General features: G+C 44.7%; 2 protein-coding genes and 1 pseudogene across 7 annotated transcripts in view; 1 reads left to right on the forward strand and 2 right to left on the reverse strand.

Moving 5' to 3' along the window:
* ANAPC1 (anaphase promoting complex subunit 1) overlaps positions 1-8,502 on the forward strand; it is a 94,314-nt gene extending 85,812 nt beyond the window's left edge. For all 6 annotated transcript variants that reach the window (XM_045808939.2, XM_045808938.2, XM_045808941.2 and 3 more), the window contains 2 exons: positions 2,552-2,686; positions 8,131-8,502. In XM_045808939.2, the coding sequence (XP_045664895.2) occupies positions 2,552-2,686; positions 8,131-8,246 (251 nt within the window). In that variant the 3' untranslated portion in view covers positions 8,247-8,502. The remainder of the gene's footprint in view (positions 1-2,551; positions 2,687-8,130) is intronic.
* On the reverse strand, positions 107-1,526 carry LOC123799640 (protein S100-A10 pseudogene; annotated as a pseudogene).
* Positions 8,503-15,311: 6,809 nt separating the features above from the next.
* On the reverse strand, positions 15,312-18,678 carry LOC148109688 (putative speedy protein E7). The gene is made up of 6 exons (XM_087863200.1): positions 18,531-18,678; positions 18,169-18,366; positions 16,573-16,631; positions 16,146-16,231; positions 15,460-15,634; positions 15,312-15,371 (listed from the first exon to the last, which is right to left on the reverse strand). The coding sequence occupies exons 1-6, from the start codon at positions 18,676-18,678 to the stop codon at positions 15,312-15,314; spliced, it is 726 nt and encodes a 241-aa protein (XP_087719326.1).
* Between the last annotated feature and the right edge of the window lie 1,776 nt (positions 18,679-20,454).

Raw genomic sequence — 20,454 nt, forward strand, 5'->3', positions numbered from 1 at the left:
ATATAGGGGGCAGCTCTGGGGCAGATTCCTTAAGAGACCCTTAAGAAACTCCTTAAGAGACCCTTTGGGAAAACTCTCATTGGGCCAGAGTGTTGCTCAGTGCGTCCTACTTCTTTCTCTTCTGCTTCATGTCTACTACAGAATATTCATTGCATGCGATGGTGAGCCCAGGAATTAGTGAAAAGAAGCTCTGGAAGTCTGCTTTGCCATCTCGGCACTGGTCCGTGTCCTTCATTATTTTTCCACAGCCAGAGGGTCTTTTCGATTTCCAAAAATCCAGGGAACTGCTTTTCCATGAGTGCTCTCAGGTCGTCCTTTGTTAAGTAGACTTCATCCCTAGCAGACTTGTGGAACATGAACGTCATGGTTTCCATGGCATGTTCTATTTCAGATAGCCTTTTGATGAGGTCTTTTGAAACCTTGGCCCCTTTTGATGTATTGTTGAATTCAGTTTGCTAATATTTTGTTGAGGATTTTTGCATCTATGTTCATCAGGGATATTAGTCTGTAATTTTCTTTTTCTTTCTTTCTTTCTTTTTTTTTTTTTTTTTTGTAGTGTCCTTGTCTGGTTTTGGTGTTAATGCTGGCCTTGTAAAATGAGTTTGAAAGTATTCTCCAATTTTTGGGAAGAATTTGAGAAAGATATGTGTTAATTTTCTTTGAATGTTTGGTAGAGTTCACGAGTGAAGCCATCTGGTCCTGGACTTTGCTTATTGGGAGCTTTTAGATTACCAATTCAGTCTCTTTACTAGTAATCAGTCTATTCAGATTTTCTATTTTGTCATCTCTCAGTCTTTTTTTTTTTTTTTAAGATTTTATTTATTTGACAGAGAGAAAGACAGCCAGCGAGAGAGGGAACACAAGCAGGGGGAGTGGGAGAGGAAGAAGCAGGCTCCCAGCGGAGGAGCCTGATGTGGGGCTGGATCCCAGGGATCCAGGATCACGCCCTGAGCCAAAGGCAGACACTTAATGACTGTGCCACCCAGGCGCCCCCTGTCATCTCTCAGTCTTAGAAGGAATATATTTCTAGGACTTTACCCTTTACCCATTTCTTCTAGGTGGTCTCATTTGTTGTTGTGTAGTTATTCATAGTAGTCTCTTATGATTGTATTTTCTTTGCTATCAGTTGTAATTTCTCCCTTCTCTCATGGAGCTGTTAAATATGTTGCTTTCCCTCCCTAGAACCTTTTTTCTTTCATTCTCTGCCTACTCAATTTATATTCATTCTTACAGCCTTAATTTAAGTGCCCCCTTCTTGTAGGCCTTCTAAGACCACACTACTTCAGGCAACTTTCCTGCCATTTTTATTTCTTTCTCCCTCCCTCCCTTTTCCCCTTCCCCTCCTCCTTCCTCTCCCTCAACTTTTATGTATCAAAATGCCTTTGTCTACAATAGAGGACCTAACTCAACCTGGTTTAAACAATAAGGACACATTATTGGAATAGGTAAGGTGGTCTAAGGGTCATCTTATTTTAGTGCCTTCAGCTCCATTGCTCTGAGGTTCCATTATTTACGCTCTGTGCCATGGCTTTATTCTCAGAGTGCTTTTTCTCATGATAATAAAATGGCTGTCCTTGCCTCAAGCTTGGAAGAATATAGTTGCTTCTAGGAGCTTTGCCATAATAATGAGGAAGTTTCTTTCTCAGAAGCCTCTAGCAGATGTGTTGTCAAGCATCTCCTCATGTTCTCTGGCTAGAATTGGAACTCATACACATTCCTTAGTCAGTCCCTGGGGAAGAAAATGTCTCTTACTGAGTAGCGTAGGTGTGCCAGTTCCTGAACCAGTCACTGTGTTGAGAATGGGATTGCCTTGATTGTCCTGGACTAGTGGTTCTCAAAGTGCAGTCTCTGGAGCAGCAGCAGCATCACCTGAGAACTTGTTAGAAATGTAATTTTTCTGGGCCGCCTGGGTGGCTCAGTCGTTAAGCATTTGCCTTTGGCTCAGGTCGTGATCCCAGTGTTCTGGGATCGAGCCCCACATCGGGCTCCCTGTTCAGCGGGAAGCCTGCTTCTCCCTCTCCCACTCCCCTTGCTTGTGTTCCCTTTTTCACTGCCCTTCTCTTGTCAAATAAATAAATAAAATCTAAAAAAAAAAAAAAGTACTTTTTCTGACCCCATCCAAATAACTTTGGGAATGGGGCCCACTCATCTGTTTTAATCAACTTTCTCACGTGATTCTGGTGTGCCTTAAAGTTTGAGAAAGTCTGGCTAATAGTAATGAGGATCCAGTTCTGGAGCTGAAGTCAGTCCCCTCAAATGTTATATACTGCAGGGAAGAAGGGTCGTAAAATGGGTGTTTGGAGAGACAGCCTCAGTGACCACTACCTCTTTATAGCACTCATCACAATTTCTAATTATGCATTTGTTTGTATCTTTATTTGTGTAATGTCTCTGTCCCTTACAACACTTCATACTCTTTGGTGACAGGTACTCTGTCTGGTTTACCACCGTAGCCCTAATGCCTAGCATAGTACCTGTCTGGTGTACGGTAAGTGCTTAATGAGTTCTGGATGAGAAAACAAGTTGCTTCAGTTCTGTGTTTCTCTCACAGCTGGGGGTGATGTGTGTGTGCACGCCTACCTCAGTGGGCAGCTCTTTGAGGAATCTCAGCTGAGCATGCTGGCTTGTTTCCTTGTCTACCACTCAGTACCAGCTCCATGGCACCTGCCGTCTATAGGACTAGAAGGTAATTGCAGATCTAAATCCTCTTCAGTACCTGTATTATTGACTCACTTATTTTCTTAAGGTTCTTGGTAGGAGGCATTTCTAGTGAGTTATTTTCTCTAGTTATGTTTGGTTTTCATTCATGTTTGGGTGTTATGGTTGAGAACTTTTTCTAAAAAGACTATCTGAACTTTATACATGCATAAACTTTTATTTACATTCAGAAAAGAATGGGTTCTTCTTCATAGAGCCCCAAACACCAGTATATACTAATAAATTAAGTGGTTACATTATTTTTCTTTCTTAATTTTTATTAGTCATTTTTATTTTTCTTTATTTTCTGGGTTTTTAGTTTGGATGTTTCTTTTTAATCACATAATCTTAATTTCTAATATTATAAAGCTTTAAAATGACCAGGTACCTGATTTTGTATGAATTTGAATGTTTTTGTAATACAGAGTTTAAAATATTAGCACCTCACTGTATGTTTCAGAATATGTAATCAGATATGGAGTTTGCCCAGTAACCTGAATGATAAAATATAATTAATTCTACGCACCTTTATTATTATCACTTTCAAATTTCTGCTTATTAATTGAGGATTTAAAAATTGTTTCTAAGAAGAGCAAAAATTGCTCCATTTAATCATTTAAAATTTAATAACATTACTAGTTTATTGCTGTTTTGAAAACCTCAGAAAAAAATGCACTATCTAGAGACTTCTAGTTATAGCCATGATGGAATTGCTTATATTGGACTGACTCTCCTACAAAAACAAATATAAAAAGTTTGACAAACTACATAAAAGAGCTATTTAAAGGAATTGGTAGCAACCATGCTGGCCAGACTTGACTGAGGGGCCACGATCCCCATGAGAAGGGAAGCATAATGAGGAAACTCCGTATTTACCCTGGCTTTCTCCCAAAGGCATTTGCCAGTTCATAGCACAAGAAGTAGAGTCCCAGCAAAAGGCAGTGGTGCTGCTGGGCAGAGTAACCAGAGGTTGGGTTAACGATTGCCTGAGAATCTAGAACTCGAGCTAGATCCCTGGTAGGAGGGAATAATAGGAATAGTAACTCAAAAACCTGGACATACTCTTTCCTCGAGACACATACCAAATCTTACACATGCACAGGATGAGACTTCAAGAAATCTAGCAGAAGCTGGGAGACTAAAAATGTGAGCAAAGATTTCAGCAACAACGTAGTTCCAAGGAGACAAAGGGTAGAGTTCCAGGGCTGCCAAGAAGTGAAGTGGCTCTGATAAGCATCCCAGCCATTCTGATGAAATCACAGCAGGACCAAGCCCTAGGAGTAAAGGTAAAAGGTGAAGCGGACAAGACCTAAAGTTAGCCTCAAGCAGAACACAGGAGATCTGTTTGCATTCTGTCTGCCTTATAGAAGAAACCATAACCTTCTTAAGAGGAACAGACTATATCCTGAACCTTTATGCTTTTTAATACACAGTATCTAATGTTGAATCAAAAATTACAAGACATAACAACAACAAAAAAAAGGTAACAGAAACTGACTTATATGTGATCTAGATATTAGTTACTAGATTTGAACTTAAAATAACTATAACTAATATTTCCAAGAAAATAGATGAAAAGATAGAGAATTTCACCAGAAATCTGGAATCAATAAGAAAGAGTTAAGTGGAAATTCTAGAACTGAAAAATATAACTGAAATTAAGAATTCAGTGTATGGATTAAGTAGTGTATCAGACACAGCAGGTAAATGAGCCAGAAGGCAGGTACGTAAAAGTAAACAAATTGAGCACAGAGAGAAGATGATTGAAAATACAGAAAAGGAACATGGTGGAACATGGTGAAAAAGTCAAACATGCAAATGGTTGAGATCCCAGAATAAGAGGAGAGAGAAAATGAGATAGAAGCAATGTTTGAAGACACTGAGGCTGAGAATTTTGAAAAATGGAGAATGGACATCAACTTATAGTGAACCCTAAGTGATAAATATGAAGAAAACCACACATAGTCACGTAATGGTCAAACTACTAAAAATAAAAGAGGAAACAATTTTCAAGCATAGACTTCCATTTCCAGCTAGGGTGGGGTAACGGATCTGATTTACTATCCTGCTTGGAACCAAAAAAACTGGACAATGCATATGAAGCAGTGGCTTTTGATACATTGTATATTAGGCAGTGAAGAACAGTGATCCCTGAGAGATGAAGAACAACGAGATAAGCCCTATGATTGCCCCAGCTTATAACCTTGAGAGGTCCCAGACTGTGGGGAGGAGACAAGAACCTAAAGGGAGCCTGGGAGACTCTGTGAGTGGTGGTGATGTTGCTGAGAGTACAGGGACACCAGAGGAGCTAGAGTTTACAAGATTAAATGCCAGAGAGGGTAGAGCTACACAAAGAGAATGTCAGGCATCTGCAGAGGGTCCCCCTCAACTATCAGAAGAGTGCTTACTGGTCAGCACATGCATGTGAAGAAACTGAGGTTGGGGGAAGAACTGTCTACGTGGATTAGAGGACACATTGCCAGTTGCTTACACAGGTTCAGGAATAGTGCCTCTTGCCACAACTTCATAATTTAAGGGGCCATAGATACTCAGAATGGTCTTGCTCTAGTAATGGGAAGTATTTGGCTCTAGACTAAATTGACCTGAATGTATTCAGGCCCTACCAGCAACTCTTAAAAGCATGGCACAAAAGGATCAAACTGTTTTTTCAAGAAATATAATTCTAGAACAAAGCTCAAGAACATAGAAATACAGAAATATCTAGCACCTAACAAGGTAAAATTCACAATATCTGGTATACAAAGAAACAGGAAAATAGGACCTATAATGAGATAAAAAATAATTACAACTGACCTGGAATTAACACAGATGTTTGAATTAGCAGACAAGGACATTAAGACAGTTATTATAACTGTTCTGTATTTCAGAACATTAAGAGACATGGAAGATATAAAGAGACTGTAATTGAACTTTTTGAGATGAAGAATGCAATGTTTGAGATGAAGAGTACACTGAATGGGATTAATGGGCAGATTAGACATTCCATAATAAAAAATTAGCAAGCTTGAAGACATAGCAATAGAAACTGTCTAAAATTAGTTGCAAGAGTAAAAGAAGGAAAAAAGAGGAACAGAGCATTAGTGAAGTAAGCTGTGGAACGTAAGGCACCTATTTTACATGTGATTGGAGTCCCTGAAAAAGAGAGAAATTGAAGGGGGCAGGGAGTGCAACAGAAAAAAATATACGAAGAAATGGCTGGAAGTTTTCCAAATTTGTTGAAAACTGTAAATCCACAGATTGAAGAAATTCAGTGAATCCCAAGCATGAGAAATGTGAATAAAGTTACATTAAGGCACATCATAACCAGATTGCCCAGAACTGGTGGTGAAAAAGTCTTAAAAGCAGCTAGAGGAAAAAGACATGTTACACACAGATAAAAATAAGAGTGACTGTATTTCTCGTAGGAAGCAATGTAAGTGATAGATTAGTGGAGTAAAGGACTCAGGAAAAGAAAATATGTTAGAATTTTATACCCAGCAAAAATATCTTTCAAAACAAACGACCATGAAATAAAGCCTTCTCCAGACACACAAAAGCTGACAGAATTCACCACCAGCACACCCACACTATTGGAAATGTTGTCTACTTAAGTCCTTTGGGCAGAGGGAAAATAATATGAGATGGAGATAGGGGGCTTCACAAAGGAATGCAGAACACTGGAAATGGTAGTGGCATGGGTTTATTTATGCAAGGTTTTTATTGCTTTTAAAAATACTTTTTTAGGGGCGCCTGGGTGGCACAGTCGTTAAGCGTCTGCCTTGGGCTCAGGGCGTGATCCCGGCGTTCTGGGATCGAGCCCCATATCAGGTTCCTCCGCTAGGAGCCTGCTTCTTCCTCTCCCACTCCCCCTGCTTGTGTTCCCTCTCTCGCTGGCTGTCTCTCTCTCTGTCAAATAAATAAATAAATCTAAAAAAAAATAAAATAAATACTTTTTTAAAGACCATTGACAATAAAAATAATAACACTGTACTATGGAGTTTATAAAACATGAAAAGTGAAAAGTATGACAACACTAGCTCAAAGGCTGGGAAGGGAGAAAGGGAAGTACTGTTGGAAGGCCCTTATGCTAATATGTGAAGTAGTATAATCTCACATGAGGGTCTTCTTTGATAATTTAAAGGTGTATGCTGGAAGTCATAAAGCAATTACTAAAGTAAGAAAACAGAGTCAGAACGTACTGCAACAGAACAACTACAGTGGAATCATAAGAAATCATAAAAAGTAATCCAAAAGAGACAGAAAAAGAGGACAGTGGGGAACAGAGCACAGATGGAACAAATAGAAAACCAAGAGCAAGATGATATGTTTAAACCTAACCATTTCAATATCACATTGAATGTAAATGGTCTGTTAGATTCCACAGTGTATTAGTATGTTGGAGTTGTTTCATATCTTCCTGGATGTTTTTATTCTCTGTGCTTGGGTTTTAGCAAGGTCTGGGGAACACCATAGAATAACAATTAAATAGGAAATGTGTCTTAATTTCTGTTGAGGTTTATTAAACATTTAGTTCAGCTGACTGGCAGAGGCCAATCAATAAAAGGAAATACTTAGGAGAAATAGTTGCCTCCCTCATATTCTGTGTAGCAAAGCTCTTTCTTGTGTTAGTTGTACCTTAATCAGAAAGCCACTTGATCACATTGTGAGATTTTTCTCTGTTCATCTTCATGAGATCCTGTGATCATGTCCCCTCTGCTGTCTGCATGTCTGCTAGGATGCTTGCTGTGGCCTAGAGTCACAGGGAGCACATACATGCATGTATATTGGGGCTAGGAGAGAGGGAGTAGTGCACAGTTGTATGTGGTGGGATGGAGGCAAAAAGGAAGATGATGCTTAATAGGATCTTCAGGCTAGACCCTTCTACTTCCTTTAGAGCAGTGGTTCTTGACCTTGGCTGTGCACCAGAATCACCCGGGCAGCCTTCAGACCTCCAGATGTCCAGGCTGTAGTCCACATGAATTATGCTGGAATCTTGGTGGGACCACGGTTGAGAACCTTTGCTTCTTAGAGGTTGAGGCATTAGGTTAATTTAGATTAACTTGTATTTCTCATTTTAAGCCTGTGGGTTTTTTTTAGATACGTATTGGAGTGTATAGATTATGGTAGTTGAAAGTAGACAGGCATGTTTATTAATTATATGTAAGTAATAGATAATTAAATATTAATAGTTTCAGATGTAGTTACAGGTCACTTTCTGATGTACAGAATGGAAACATTTGCATTTTTATATCAAATTATTTTTTACAGTGCATTTGGGAAATTCATAATTTAAATATTATCTTTGGGAAGCTGTTTTCAAAGGGAAGAATGTCAGCTTTAAATGTGATTGTGTATCTGAAGCTTCCTTGAAAGGGGTGTACAGCTGAATTTATTTAGAAGTGTGACTTTTCCCCCCCATTTCCATTTCTTTAGGGAACACAAGCTTTGCTGAACTCCTCTTCAAATTTAAACAGCTGAAAATGCCAGTGCGAGCTTTACTAAGATTGGCTCCTTTGCTTCTTGGAAATCCACAGCCAATGGTTATGTGATCATGTCTGGTGGTAAACCTACCCTGAAACGTGACTTCTGCACAAAAACATGACCAAACAACAAAGCTAAAGAAACGTTTATAAGTTTTATAATACAACTAGGGGGAAATGAGCTGCACAAACCTCAATGTATTTTAAAATCCAAGTGTTTTAAATATTCCAGAGGCTCTGTTGCTGTCAGCATTAACATTATATGATCTATAAAAGTGAGTTAAAATTTACTTTTGTAAATAAAGTTTTTTGGTTTGTTTTCAAAGCTCTTGATTATTTTAGTTTGGGATTGCAGAGAGTAGAGCAGTGGGGGCTGGGGTGGATATTCATTTTTAAAGTCTTTCAACTATGGTGATTCTGATGAAGTGACTATGTTCAAATTCGCAAGGTTTTTAAAAAACTCCGTCATCAAGTTTTACTTTCTGCAGCAAGAAAATGGCTTTTAGCATCTCCTAAGATGTTGCAGTTTTCCTGTCTAAAATTAGTGTGTACTTTCTGTGGCAGTGCCAGGCATCCTCGTGGTATGAGCAGTCACCTTCAACAGGAGGACATTTATACCCTAATGAAGAATCGCTCAACGCGAAGCCTGCTCTAAGTGGAGAAAATACGCAGTTTCCAGTATAGAGAGGTCTTCAGAAATTGCATTTAAAAATAAATGATGGTTCATTTCCACCCAAGATTTAGAGACTGTATCAAGAGTTTGTAGACTAAATAACAATGAAAGATATTCACATACAGATGCCTCCAGCTTCAGATTTCCCATACAGGAAGAAGAAAACTCCCTGCTGTCCAGATCCTGACATGTGCCTTATGCTTCCGGAATGGCTAGTGGGACCCTAAACTGGTAGAAACAGCAAGATCCATTCAGTGATTTCACATTTCCACATCCTGAATTTTGCTGTTTAGCTTTCAGTGTAAAAATCAAAGCAAATAGAAATGTTTCCATTGAGATTTTGTCAAAAACCCGTGTGGCATTTGCTTCTGCGGGGGCTTGGGGGGGTGGGGCACGCCTCTAGAGACGATGGGTTCTCTCTAGACTCAGTATTCCAGCTGCGTGCTTGTCCCAGGGACTTGTTCCTGCATGTACAGCATAGGCAAGATGTGGCTGCCTGGGAGGGTGAAATGTGCTTCCCTTTCACACTTAGCTAGCTTTTCTTATAATTAAAACTAAAAGAAAACAATTAAAATGGTAGATGATAGAAATTCCATTTGAATTTAGATTTAAAGAACTCAGTATCTGGGCAACTGTTGCTGTCTTCAGTCTCAGTTGTTTATAATTTGTATTCTTTTCTCTGAAGGAGAACTTGAGAGACCATTACTTGCACACTATGTATTCTCATATATGAAGGAGAACAGTCATTAGAATGTTGTCAACAAAAGCAAAAATCAGGCTTTCTAAGAGAGAGGGCAGAATAAAAGATTGCAGATGGCCTGGACACAGCATTGTCTTTATAGTTTGGACCTAGTGTTTAGGTACAGGGAGTAAAGAGGGTATTCTGGGCAGTCTTTTGAGCAGACATGCTAGGATCATCAAATAAATTCTGGTTATTTATGGTTCTCAAAAAATTGGGAGAGTAGCTCTCACCAGAATATTTCAGCTTCCTCAAAGTTAAGACAAGAGCTGGAGAAGTGCTTCCAGCTCCTAAGGGTTTTGGCCCAGAAATGGCACATGTCACTTCCAGTCATAGCCTGTTGGCAGGAAGTAGTCAAATTGCTCAACCTCGTGACCCTACTCTTCCATGTGTCCATGAAGGGGAGAAGAACCGGACACTTGTGAGTACTAGTTGCTTAATGTCTGTCATAATATGGTTCCTAACGTATCCTGCGTTCATCTTTTCTACTTCATACAGCTATAAATGCTTCCATAGATGGACATAATTAAATAGTAGTTACATACACGCATACTCAGAGAGATTATTGTCTCCTGGGGCAGGGGGTGCTGATATCTGTGCCCCTCCTTTGAGTAAGATGTCGTGTGAAGAGGTGAAGGCCTGAACTTGTGGGCAGCTCTGAGGCATGGATGCCAGACCCTAGCAAGAGTGTCCATTGGGTTAAGCCCTGCAGAGCTTTCCTCAGTGCTGCCCAATCTTGAGTAAGGCCACTTTTTTACCCTTTGTCTAGAAACCAGCTGACTTCATAGCTTATGGTGATCCCCGCTCAGAAATCTGACAGCCCAGAGGAAGCAAGGAGGAAGGGGCTTCTCATCTCTCAGCTTGATGGTCAGTGCACAGACCCACTCGGTGGGAGGCCTGGGTGCCTGCTGGGCACAGGCCAGAGTTTGGGAGCCAGGATTCTGAGTAGAAGCCCCAGCATGTGGAGCCAAGGCAGGAATTGCCAGAGGAGTGGATTGTGTGTGCACCATGGATTCTGAGGAAAGCCACGTGAAAGCCCAGTCCGAGGACAGGAATAGACCAAAGTCAGGAAAGGATGCTGGGCAGCTGAGTGAAGCTGAAGGCCACGGACCAATTTGAGATCCAAACCAGGAAGACTTGGTTGGCAGCACACAGACTTAACATGCCTCTGGTTGGGGGCTCGTCTTCTGGGTTCCACCATCCTCATACCACATTTTGTAGGAAATGCCTACTTGTATGAAGAGCTCTCCAATTCAGCTATGGGGGAGGGGACAGGATTTGGTCCCCTTTGTACCCCCAATGTCTGCAGTATTCAACCAGCAGTGGAAGGAAGCAGAGGGGAGGTTAGAGGGGCAGCTACTAAGAAGGTGTACCCAGGCTAGAGGCCTCTGTTAGCAGTCACCCTGCGGATACTCATGTAGTTTACACAGGTTCCCAGGTGACTGGCTTTTTCCTGCTTGCCAGGGCCAGCCAGGTTTACCCAACTCTGAAATACATTACTTCTCATTAGTCACAAGCTGTGGGGAAGGTTTTTTTGCTAAATTGAAAGAAAAGCCCCTAAAGCCATATCCTAACTTTTTGCTTGTGGATAAGGATGGACTTGCCTGTTGGCCATCCTCTTGCTTTGCTCCATGTTCTGTCCTTGAATGAAAGGGAGGCCGGGATGGGGAGTAGGCATTGTTACCCCAGGTAGCAGGACCTTCAGTCTTCAGGCAGCTGCATAAAAGGTCATCACTGGATGATCTCTCTGGCCCTCTTTCTACAGCTGAGACCCCTGAGGCTTAGGGAGGGAGGTGGCTGGCCCAAGGCTGCACTGCTCCCGTCACAACCCCTAACAAGCCTGGGCTTTCAGACCATACTGCTTCAAACCCCCGAATCTGGTTCATTATTGCCTCTCTTAGTGTAGGAAATGCTGAGAAAGAGGCAGATTAATGTAAATTAGGAGGATGTTGCACCGCCGAGTTTGTGGACCCTGCCCTTCTCTGTGCATCTTTAGAAAAACAAAGACCTTTGTGTAGTTTCTTGGAGTTAGATTGAGTTAGTCTCTGTGCTGCTTTCTTGGTCATATAATCACTATCTTAATTTAAAATGTCTTTTAGCTAAAGATATTTCTTCCTGTTCTGTGGTACATTATAACATGAAATAGGAAATTTAGAAAAAAATTTATACTAGGTTCAATAAAATCAGTGAAAATCTATGAATAACTGCATGTTCATAATTTCCACCGCTTGTACTCCAATACTTAGGTGTGCGATCTGTTGCCTTGTCTCTGTAGTTAATAGATCCATCTCTGGTCTTAAATTTAGGTATGCTGCCTTGTGGGAGCTGTAGTCCATGGGCTTCCAGAACCCAGACGTGCTAGATCGTGATCTGGGTAATCATGTCACTGGCGGGACTTACCACAGGGACAGTGTTTGGAAGCTAGTTAGTGCTACCCACGTTCTTTCATTTGTCTTGTGTTCATATTCGTGCCTATTTTTCATTTAATCAAGACTTCTGTTTGCTTACTGTGTACCATTCCAGAGACTAAGAAGATAGTCTCATCAACTGGAAATGTGGGTAAATATACACAGCTCTTCAACTGTTGAAGGAAGAATCATTAGCAAATCCATTGTAATTAACATCCCTAGCTGCAGAATCTCTGTCCGGTAAGATCTAGATGAGAGGAGCCCTGACCCCCACTTTATGAAATTTTTGCAAAACCCCAGAGGGCGGTATGGGTGCTGTCCAGTGTCATCTTGCTCCAGACTCCCTCTCTGCTTCTTTAATCTGTGGGTCATCTCACTGTGCCCTCTGCCTGGGCTGGATGTCACCTCAGTATCTTCACCCCGTCGTCCTCTCTTTGCTCAGCCTCCAGCTGTTTCCCGTGTGAGGCCAGGTAAGAGTGTGCCACTGTGAGAAGCCAGTGAGAGATGCGCATGCGAGGCCTTGAGGTGGAGACGGCGGCCAAGCCGTTACTCTCCTTCACTGGTCACGGGCGGGCAGGAGGGCAGATGGCATGCACCTGGCTGCGGGAAGCTACTGCCAGCTGTGACAGGTGCCCCCCACCCACGGGTTCTGTAGTTTTGCAGGGGCTTCTCAGCCTGCTGCTCCCCAAACATTTCCATCTACTCCCCTTCATCAACACCCTTTCTGCTTGAGTCCCTTAGCAAACGCTGCGCTGTTATGTGAGACACAATGACCCAGGTGTGAACTTAGCCCCATCCCCAAGTCCTGTAAAAACCACTCACCACCACTTGGTTTCCCCTGGTTTTGCTCATGGAATTTCCAGCCCCTTGGCTATCTCTTGAGCTCCCAGTGCTGTTCACTTCCTTTTCCATGATCAAACCCTCAGGTGTGCTCTGATACTCCCAAGATTTTGTGACAGTCCTGTAATCCATGTACCAACTCATCTGGATGCTACCAACCTCAGGCCACAGAGGCAGTGACCCCCCTGAGTGGCCTCGGGTTTCTCCATAATGCACTGAGAGGACTCACTGACTAAGAAGAACACAGTCTTTATCAGCTGAGTAAGTGGAACGACGTGGGTTGGCCCCGTATTGTGCCAAACTTCCCCGGGAAGTCACTAGATGCATGAGTGAGGAGAGAAACCACCTCTTAGCTTAAGTGTTTCTACCTTGGCCTTCAGGGGCTGGAAAGACTAGGTGTCACAGACAGAAGTACTGTGATTATTTGCAACTGGAAAGTTCCAGAGGACTCAAAATGCTAAGCCCTCATGGGATGGAGAGGGTTGAAGAGCAACTGTACTGCTTCCCGAAAGGAGTCAGCTTTTTACAAGACTGGATATTCTATCTGGGCTTGACTGTGAGGTTCCTGGGAACCTTGTAGTTATAAGAAGTTTCGAGGCAAATCAGGCATTTCCATGGGAAATAGTGGTGAAGGGCTAGACAGTTTCTAATTACCTCTTACTCCCTCTCTTGTTTCAGCCTTAGACCCACACATCAGTGAGCTCCGTGCCTCCCTCTAGTCTGTGGCTGGAATTCCCCAGCATTGCTTCATTCTGTTCTAGCAGAGTGTCAGGAAGGGCTCCAAGGACCACTGTCCCCAAGATGCTGATTGTCTAGGATGGGCTGGCCACATCCTGTATCCTTTCTCCTCACGTGTTTCTCCCCTTCCTGTCTCCTCCTCTTTTCCTTACCATCTTCTAGCTGTTTCTTTGGCCTCCCCAGTGATCCAGACCTCTTCCCAGACTTTCGGTTTCTTCTCCCTCTGCCTGTTCTCAGTCTCCACAGAGGCTCCTGCTCTGGTCTCTTGGCTCCTTTGGTCCCCCCTCCATGTTACTACTACATCTTTCCAGGTTACCCAGGGGTCAGGGCCTTTGCTGGCTGACCCCCACTGGAAGGTGGGGAAGCCATTCAGACTGCCGTAGTCCTGGTTGTCCCTGCACCCTCCTTCCTGAAGGCCTGAGGAAAACTGGAGGCCCAGTGCTGTCCCTCTGTGGCTCCCGGAGCCTGGGAAGGAGGCAGCGGCTTGGTGTTGGGGCAGGGGGAGGCAGGGGATGGGCGGGAGCTACAAGAAAAGAAAGCGAGGTCAGCGCAGAAGGCAAACTCCCAAGTGAGGAAGTTCTGAGCACCTCACCACAGGTGCGTGTGGGAAAGGGGCTCAGGCAAAATCAGCTGCCACCCTCATTGCTTGTGTAAGTGACCAGATCCAAGAGCGGCCCCTGTAACCACTATTTGTCTCTTTTTTTTATTGTGGTGATAATGCAATTTTCTTTGGAATTTGAGATTCTGGCATATATAGTAGCTGTTGGTCCTCAAATAAGAAGCCTGTGGATGAATTAAACTTTATCCCAAACTTGGTTTATCACAGAACACACTTGACCTTCTTTTTCCTAGGGTCAGAATAGGCTCCATCACACCCTGCAAAGAGGCGGGGTTGGCTCAGTTTACAAGGTTTTTCTGGTATAGCTGCCTCCCCCAGGCAAAGGGTTCCTTCTGCATTTCACCAAAGGTTTCCCCCAATTTCAAGTAAACGCAAATATAAAAACCAAATTTAAACAAAAGAAAACACATTCTAAAGAGTTCGTGATGCTGGTTAAGCAGTCATTTTCTATAAATGTGTCATCTATTATGTGCTTCCTCCCAGTTCTCCAGGTGCTTGTGCCCCTTTTCCCCCAGCAATCTGATTTTTGCCGAGACCAGGAGCCCTAGGAGCTCCTTCTGCCTGTGACAAGATGAGACTCTGACATATCCTTCAGGGACCCAGCTACTAAGCTTGCTTCATGTGGGAGCAAAACACATACCACTTTTGATGAATGCTGAAATTAATCTCTCTTCCCTCCCAAGAGCCACCAAGGTAACAGCCCCCTTTCCAGAAAGGGTGACTTCAGTGTCTTGCATTTATTTGTTTGAAATTTTCAACTCAAATCAAAACCCTACAGAGGTTTTCATTACTTAGATCAGCATTTCCAAGAGTTTTCGTAACAAAATTTTTTGATATGCAAATTGGGATCTGGTGTTGCATACATGATTCCATAGTCAAATTCATTTGGAGAGTTTTGATATAAACACAGGTAATTACTTTCTTTATCATTGGAGTTCACAGAGCCCTTACTGTGCTAATATGCATGAAGGGATGCTGTTCTGTTTCCCCTTCATGCCCGCTAGCCCAGGAGGTGACTGCAGGGGCACAGAAGGTGGGGATGTCCGACCCTGCAGAGCCCCAGAGCACCCACACTCACCTGGACTACCTGCAGCCCCCCGCTCTGTTCCCTGGGGACCTAGGGGGCACACTGGCGCTCCCGACTCCAGACCCAGTGATGTGGGTTCTGGGCCTGGATCTGAAATGGAAACAGCAATGTGAGCACCTGGAGGAAGGGTCCAGCCCCACCACTGGGGTGCGCCCCCTGGCCCTCGTCCCCAACAGACCTCCTCACACAACTCCGGGGTGACCCAGGCTCGGTGCCCCATTGCATGGAAGAACTCCACCTTCAACTTCAGGAACTCCTTGTAGAGGTCCGGCCAGTGCTCCCTGCCCAGCAGGAACTGGAAGATGCTCCGTTTGGATGTGGGGTTGTCCTCCTCCATGTCGGAGGCAATGTAGCTGCCATGGCAAAAGAGGGGAAGCTTGTCAGGCCTGAATGATGGCTGCCAGCCTCAGGCAGTGCAGCGGGGAGAGGCTGCAGAGGTCACACTGGAGGACCCAGGGCCCAGGGCAGTCTATCCAGGAAGGAGGGTCGGGGAAGCCCTATCCGCAGGGAGCCCGGCTCCAGAGAGACAGTAGGACCATCCTCAGGACCAAGCCTGCATGGGCCAGGCCAAGCTTCTGGCTCCCTGCCATTTCCCTGGGGCTTCCTCCCTCAGGTCACTCCGTGTCTGAGCAGCAAGTGATGTTTCTTGGCTACTTTCACGATTTTAGGACCTTACTCATTGCCTTTCCCTCCCCTATGACCGTGTGACCCCCTAAAAGCCTTGTCTGCTCTGTGGCCATGAGGAACCACCAGTTGAAACCCTTGGGCTCATAGGCATGGCCAAGCCATCCTGATGGGGTGGTGAGGCTGTGCGATGGGGGGAGCTGGGCAGAATTGAGAGCAGGTCCCCGAGGAGGCACTCACAGGGCCAGGAAGAAGTGGATCCTGTTGTAGAGGTGTCCAGGCAGCCCTACACGGCCAAAGTATTCCACCACCATGGAAAGCAGGTACTGTGTGGACGCGGAGGGCAGGTGAGGGATAAATAGAGGGGGTGAGAGTGTCTCGCATGGGCCACGGGTCCTGCCCCATCCAACGGCCATGGTGGGAACCCCTCAGGGTGGGCTGTGCTGAGGCCCTTTGACATGTGGAGAGGAATGGACTGGAGGCCAGGATAAGATGCCTGTGGGCAGGGCAGGCCATGGGTGCCATGTCCTTTGCTTCTCTGACCCTGAGAGCAGGTCTCTCCAGGGCCTCTCCCACCTGGCCAGAAATCTAGTTCTCTGTTCCTGCCCCCATGGGGTGGTGACTCTGTGGACCCCTCGGTCCCTCATCGTTTTGGTGCTACAGATACCTTATCAGATACTTTGAGGAAAATGTCAGCTTCCAAGAAGCTCTGGATCACGGGATCCTCTGCAAAGGAAGGGAGAAGTGATGAGGGCCTTGGAGCAGCCCTTCTGGGAGAAACAAGTGAAGGGCTGTGGGACATTGCAGAGGGGAGGAGGAAATCCAGAGCCTCCCCAAGTTCCTTTGTCTCCCAGAAGTGGAGGCAGCCTCCTTTCTGCCAGAAGCGTTGTGAACCTTATTATTTGTGACCACGGCTATTCCTTCCGGGAGGCCTGTGTGGTTGAGTTTCAGCTGTGGGGCATGGATTTCGCTATTGTAATTTAACTTCCATGTGATGGGCGGGGATACATTTGTTGATCACAGAGATGTGACCCGGCCTCAATGCTTAATACATTTGCCTTAAGCCAGAGCTTGGATGTAGCCATGGTCTCTGTGACACCACACCCATCCTTGTCACTTTATCATGCTGTGACCAGTGCAAAGCTTTCTCCCGCCTCCCATTAACTGAGCGCCCTGAGTCTGTGGCAGTCAGTTTGCAGCCCTTAGGGGTGGTGGGCATCCTGCCCTCGTTCTCCTGGATCCCCTTGCTTCCTGCAGATAATGACCTGGCCTCCCCCACTCCCAGAAGGCTCGTCTGGAATTTGAGTTGTCCCCTGGAGGTACGATTTTCCAGGGGAAACCTGATAATGCTGGGTGCTATCTATCTCTCGCTCCTGGCCTGGGACAATGACACTTGCACAGCAGGGAGGATGGAGGAGTCAAGGATCATTCCGTCCTCCTCAACACTTCTCCAGTCAGTCTGGCTCTCTGCGATAGAACTTTCTGTGATGATAACAGTGTTCTAGATCTGCACTGTTCAGTGTGGTAGCCATTAGCCATGTGTGGCATCAAGCTACGGCACACTTGAAATGTGGCTCATGAGACTGAGAAACTGAATTTTTAACTGTAATTTTAAATGAGTTAAATAAGCTTTTAATAGCTACATGTGGCTAATGAACGCTGTATTGGACAATGTGATCTCAGTGCTGTCCCCAAACCTATCACACTAAATCCTGCCTCTGGGCCTGATAGCACCTTCTCAGACAGACTTTCCCTGAGTACCCCACTGCATAGAGCTCCCCTGTCCTTGCTCATGCTCCATCTCCAGGCACTGTTGCCTTTGAAAAACGTTACTTCTCTGCCGTCGTCATGGTTGAGAGCAACTTATTTCTGTATGGGTTTGTTTTTTGTCTCCTCCCACCTTGAACGTAAAGACAGCAAGATCTAGGTTGTCTTTCCATCACTAATCTCTACAATCTTAGTTGGAGGGAATACACAAATGCATCTCAGTGGGCAGAGGATGGACCCCTTGGTTTGTTCCGAAATGTCTTGACCGTAGAGTACTCTTCACTGTAGCCTCCTCGCTCTCCCTCCAAGAACTTGTCTCAGAGAGGAAAAACCTGCCAGCCCCGCCGCAGAAGCAGGGTTGCTCTGTGTCTGTGCCGCCCGGACACCTGACAGCTTAGAGCCCAGGGGGAAGTTTGAGCATGACCCCAGAGCCCCTGCCTCCAAAATGACTCAGCTCGGAGGGGCCCTGAACACTCCACCCGCTCAGAGCACACACCCAGAAGTCGGTAGAATGCTTCTTGGTCTTCAGGACGGTAACTGGGTCTTCTCCTCTTGTTCATCCTGAGTTTTGTTCCCTCAACATGATTGACCGTCCATATGTTCCTCTTCTGTCCCCTCTTCTTCCAGGACCTCAGCTCAGATATAGCTTCTGAGGTGGTGGAGTTGGAGGCCGGGACGCTGCTCACCTGGGCAGCTGCAGAAACAAAAGATTCTGAGTGAGCCTGAGAAGTGGAGTCCTTGCCTTGCAGCTCGCTCTGAACACTGGACTCAGTCTTGTGCAGACAAGATGATAAGTGGTCACTCAGCAGTAGTGACACTTCGGTGCAGGGAAGCTGAGGCATACCCGAGGACACATACCTGCCTTGACATCCATCAATTTCCTCCTCTTCCGGCCTCTCATTCTCCTGGCTCTCTGCTTAGGGACAGCCTCTGAAGAGGCAGAACTGGAGGCCAGAGGGCTCCTATTCCGTGGAGCTGCAGAGAGAGAGGACGGACCCCATATCATCATGGCGGGAGGACCCCCTTGGGAAACGCTAGGCTCTTTCTTTCCCACTCACCTTGAGAATTTTGCATGTGACATCTGGAGGGATGAGAGAATGACCATCACCCCCTTGCACTTGTCTATAAAGGAGGGTAGGAATTGAGTTATTATATCCCTTTCTTTGCTAGGCAAAAGCTGCTCTCCTGTGCCTCTTTCCATGGATTGTTCTGCCTAAAGGATACCTCTATAGAGACAGATGTAAAATTCTCTAGTCCTAGCTGTCTTTAATACCTCGAAAGTGCACAGGATAGGGACTTCCCTGTCTCACCCTGAAAGCGCTTTCCCCTGCCTAGGCAGAGCCAAACACATGAGAGCCGAGAGGAGGAAGGAGACATAAAGTTGGAGCCATGGTGTTCTGTCAACTTCGAACATTCAGAGACTGTGGGTAGAAGCCAGACGACCACACACACCTGCCTTCCCTTCCATGCACGCCCTTTTCTTCTGACTCTCCGTTCCTGGGTCCTGTTGGCTTGGAGCAGTCTCCGAGGCAGCTGATGTGGAGCCCAGAGGGATCCTGTCTTCTCTGCATATGAAAAAACCGGAAGGGACTCAATCTGATTCTGACCAGGCCATTTCTATTGCTTAACCTGCTCCTTGTGAAACCTAATAATAATTAAAATGGCAACAGTAGCTAACAGTTATTGGTTGCTTATTGAACTTCCAACATTGATCAAGGCAAAAAGAATGACCTCATTCAATTCTTATAATGATCTATGAGGTAAGGTGTATAACTTACATGATTTACAGATAAGGAAATGGTGACTTAACTTGTGTAGGATTTGTTCCTTGACCGAGGTTAGAGCACTTGGGATTTGGGATTAGGACTCGTATCTGACCAGTGCTCAAGGGAAGAATGGCCAGGGGCAGCGAGGGTTGAGCCTCAGTCGCCCTTCTATGAGGGCCAAGCTGGTTGGCCTTACATATTCAGTCTAGTGCAGAAGTGAGAGACACTCACCCAGAGCGCACTTCCTGGCTCTTTCAGGATCTAGGCCCCTCACGCTTACCCGGAGCACAGCCTCAGAACAGTGTGAGAAGAACACTGACTGTAGCCGGGTCTTTGGAATCAAATGGCTTCCAAGATTCCGGAGCCCTTGACATGAGTCACTGATGACCTCACACCATTCCACCAGGAACTGCTCTTTGGTCTATAAAAGGCACTCAAGGAAAAGATGATGGGTCTCAAGGGGAGGGCATTTAGTGTCCCAGCCTGAGTACTGGACTCACCTCCTCTTATCCCAACGTTATCTCCGCTTTGACACTCATCTTGTGTTTAACCAAATCAGCTAATGATTCCAGATGAAAGCAATACAGCCACATATCAAAACACAAACTTAAAGCTGACGAATTCCTCCTGCATAATGAAAGGAACTCGTGTAGTTTATTTTACTCTCTTATTTCTGTTTAGCTATGATCATTTTAAGATTAAAAAATTCTAATTTTTATATTTTGAGATAATTGTGGATTTACATGCAGTTGTAAGAAATAAAACAGATCCTGTATAACTTTCACCAAAGTCCCCCAATAGTACAAACTTGCATAGCTATAGCGCAGTATCACAACAGGAAATGGACGTGGGTACAATCTGTTGACTTTATTCAGGTATCACCAGTTTTACACACACTTGCTTATGTGTGTCTTTAGTTCTATGCAAGTTTTTCACATGTGTGCACCTGTGTGACCACCATCAAGAGACAGACCAGTCAAGATTCAGAGCAGTTCCATAACAAGGTTCCTTCATGC

The sequence above is a fragment of the Ursus americanus genome, chromosome 7 (genome assembly GCF_024610735.1).
Source record: "Ursus americanus isolate L20-20 chromosome 7, mUrsAme1.1.p, whole genome shotgun sequence".
NCBI classification, from domain to species: domain Eukaryota; kingdom Metazoa; phylum Chordata; class Mammalia; order Carnivora; family Ursidae; genus Ursus; species Ursus americanus.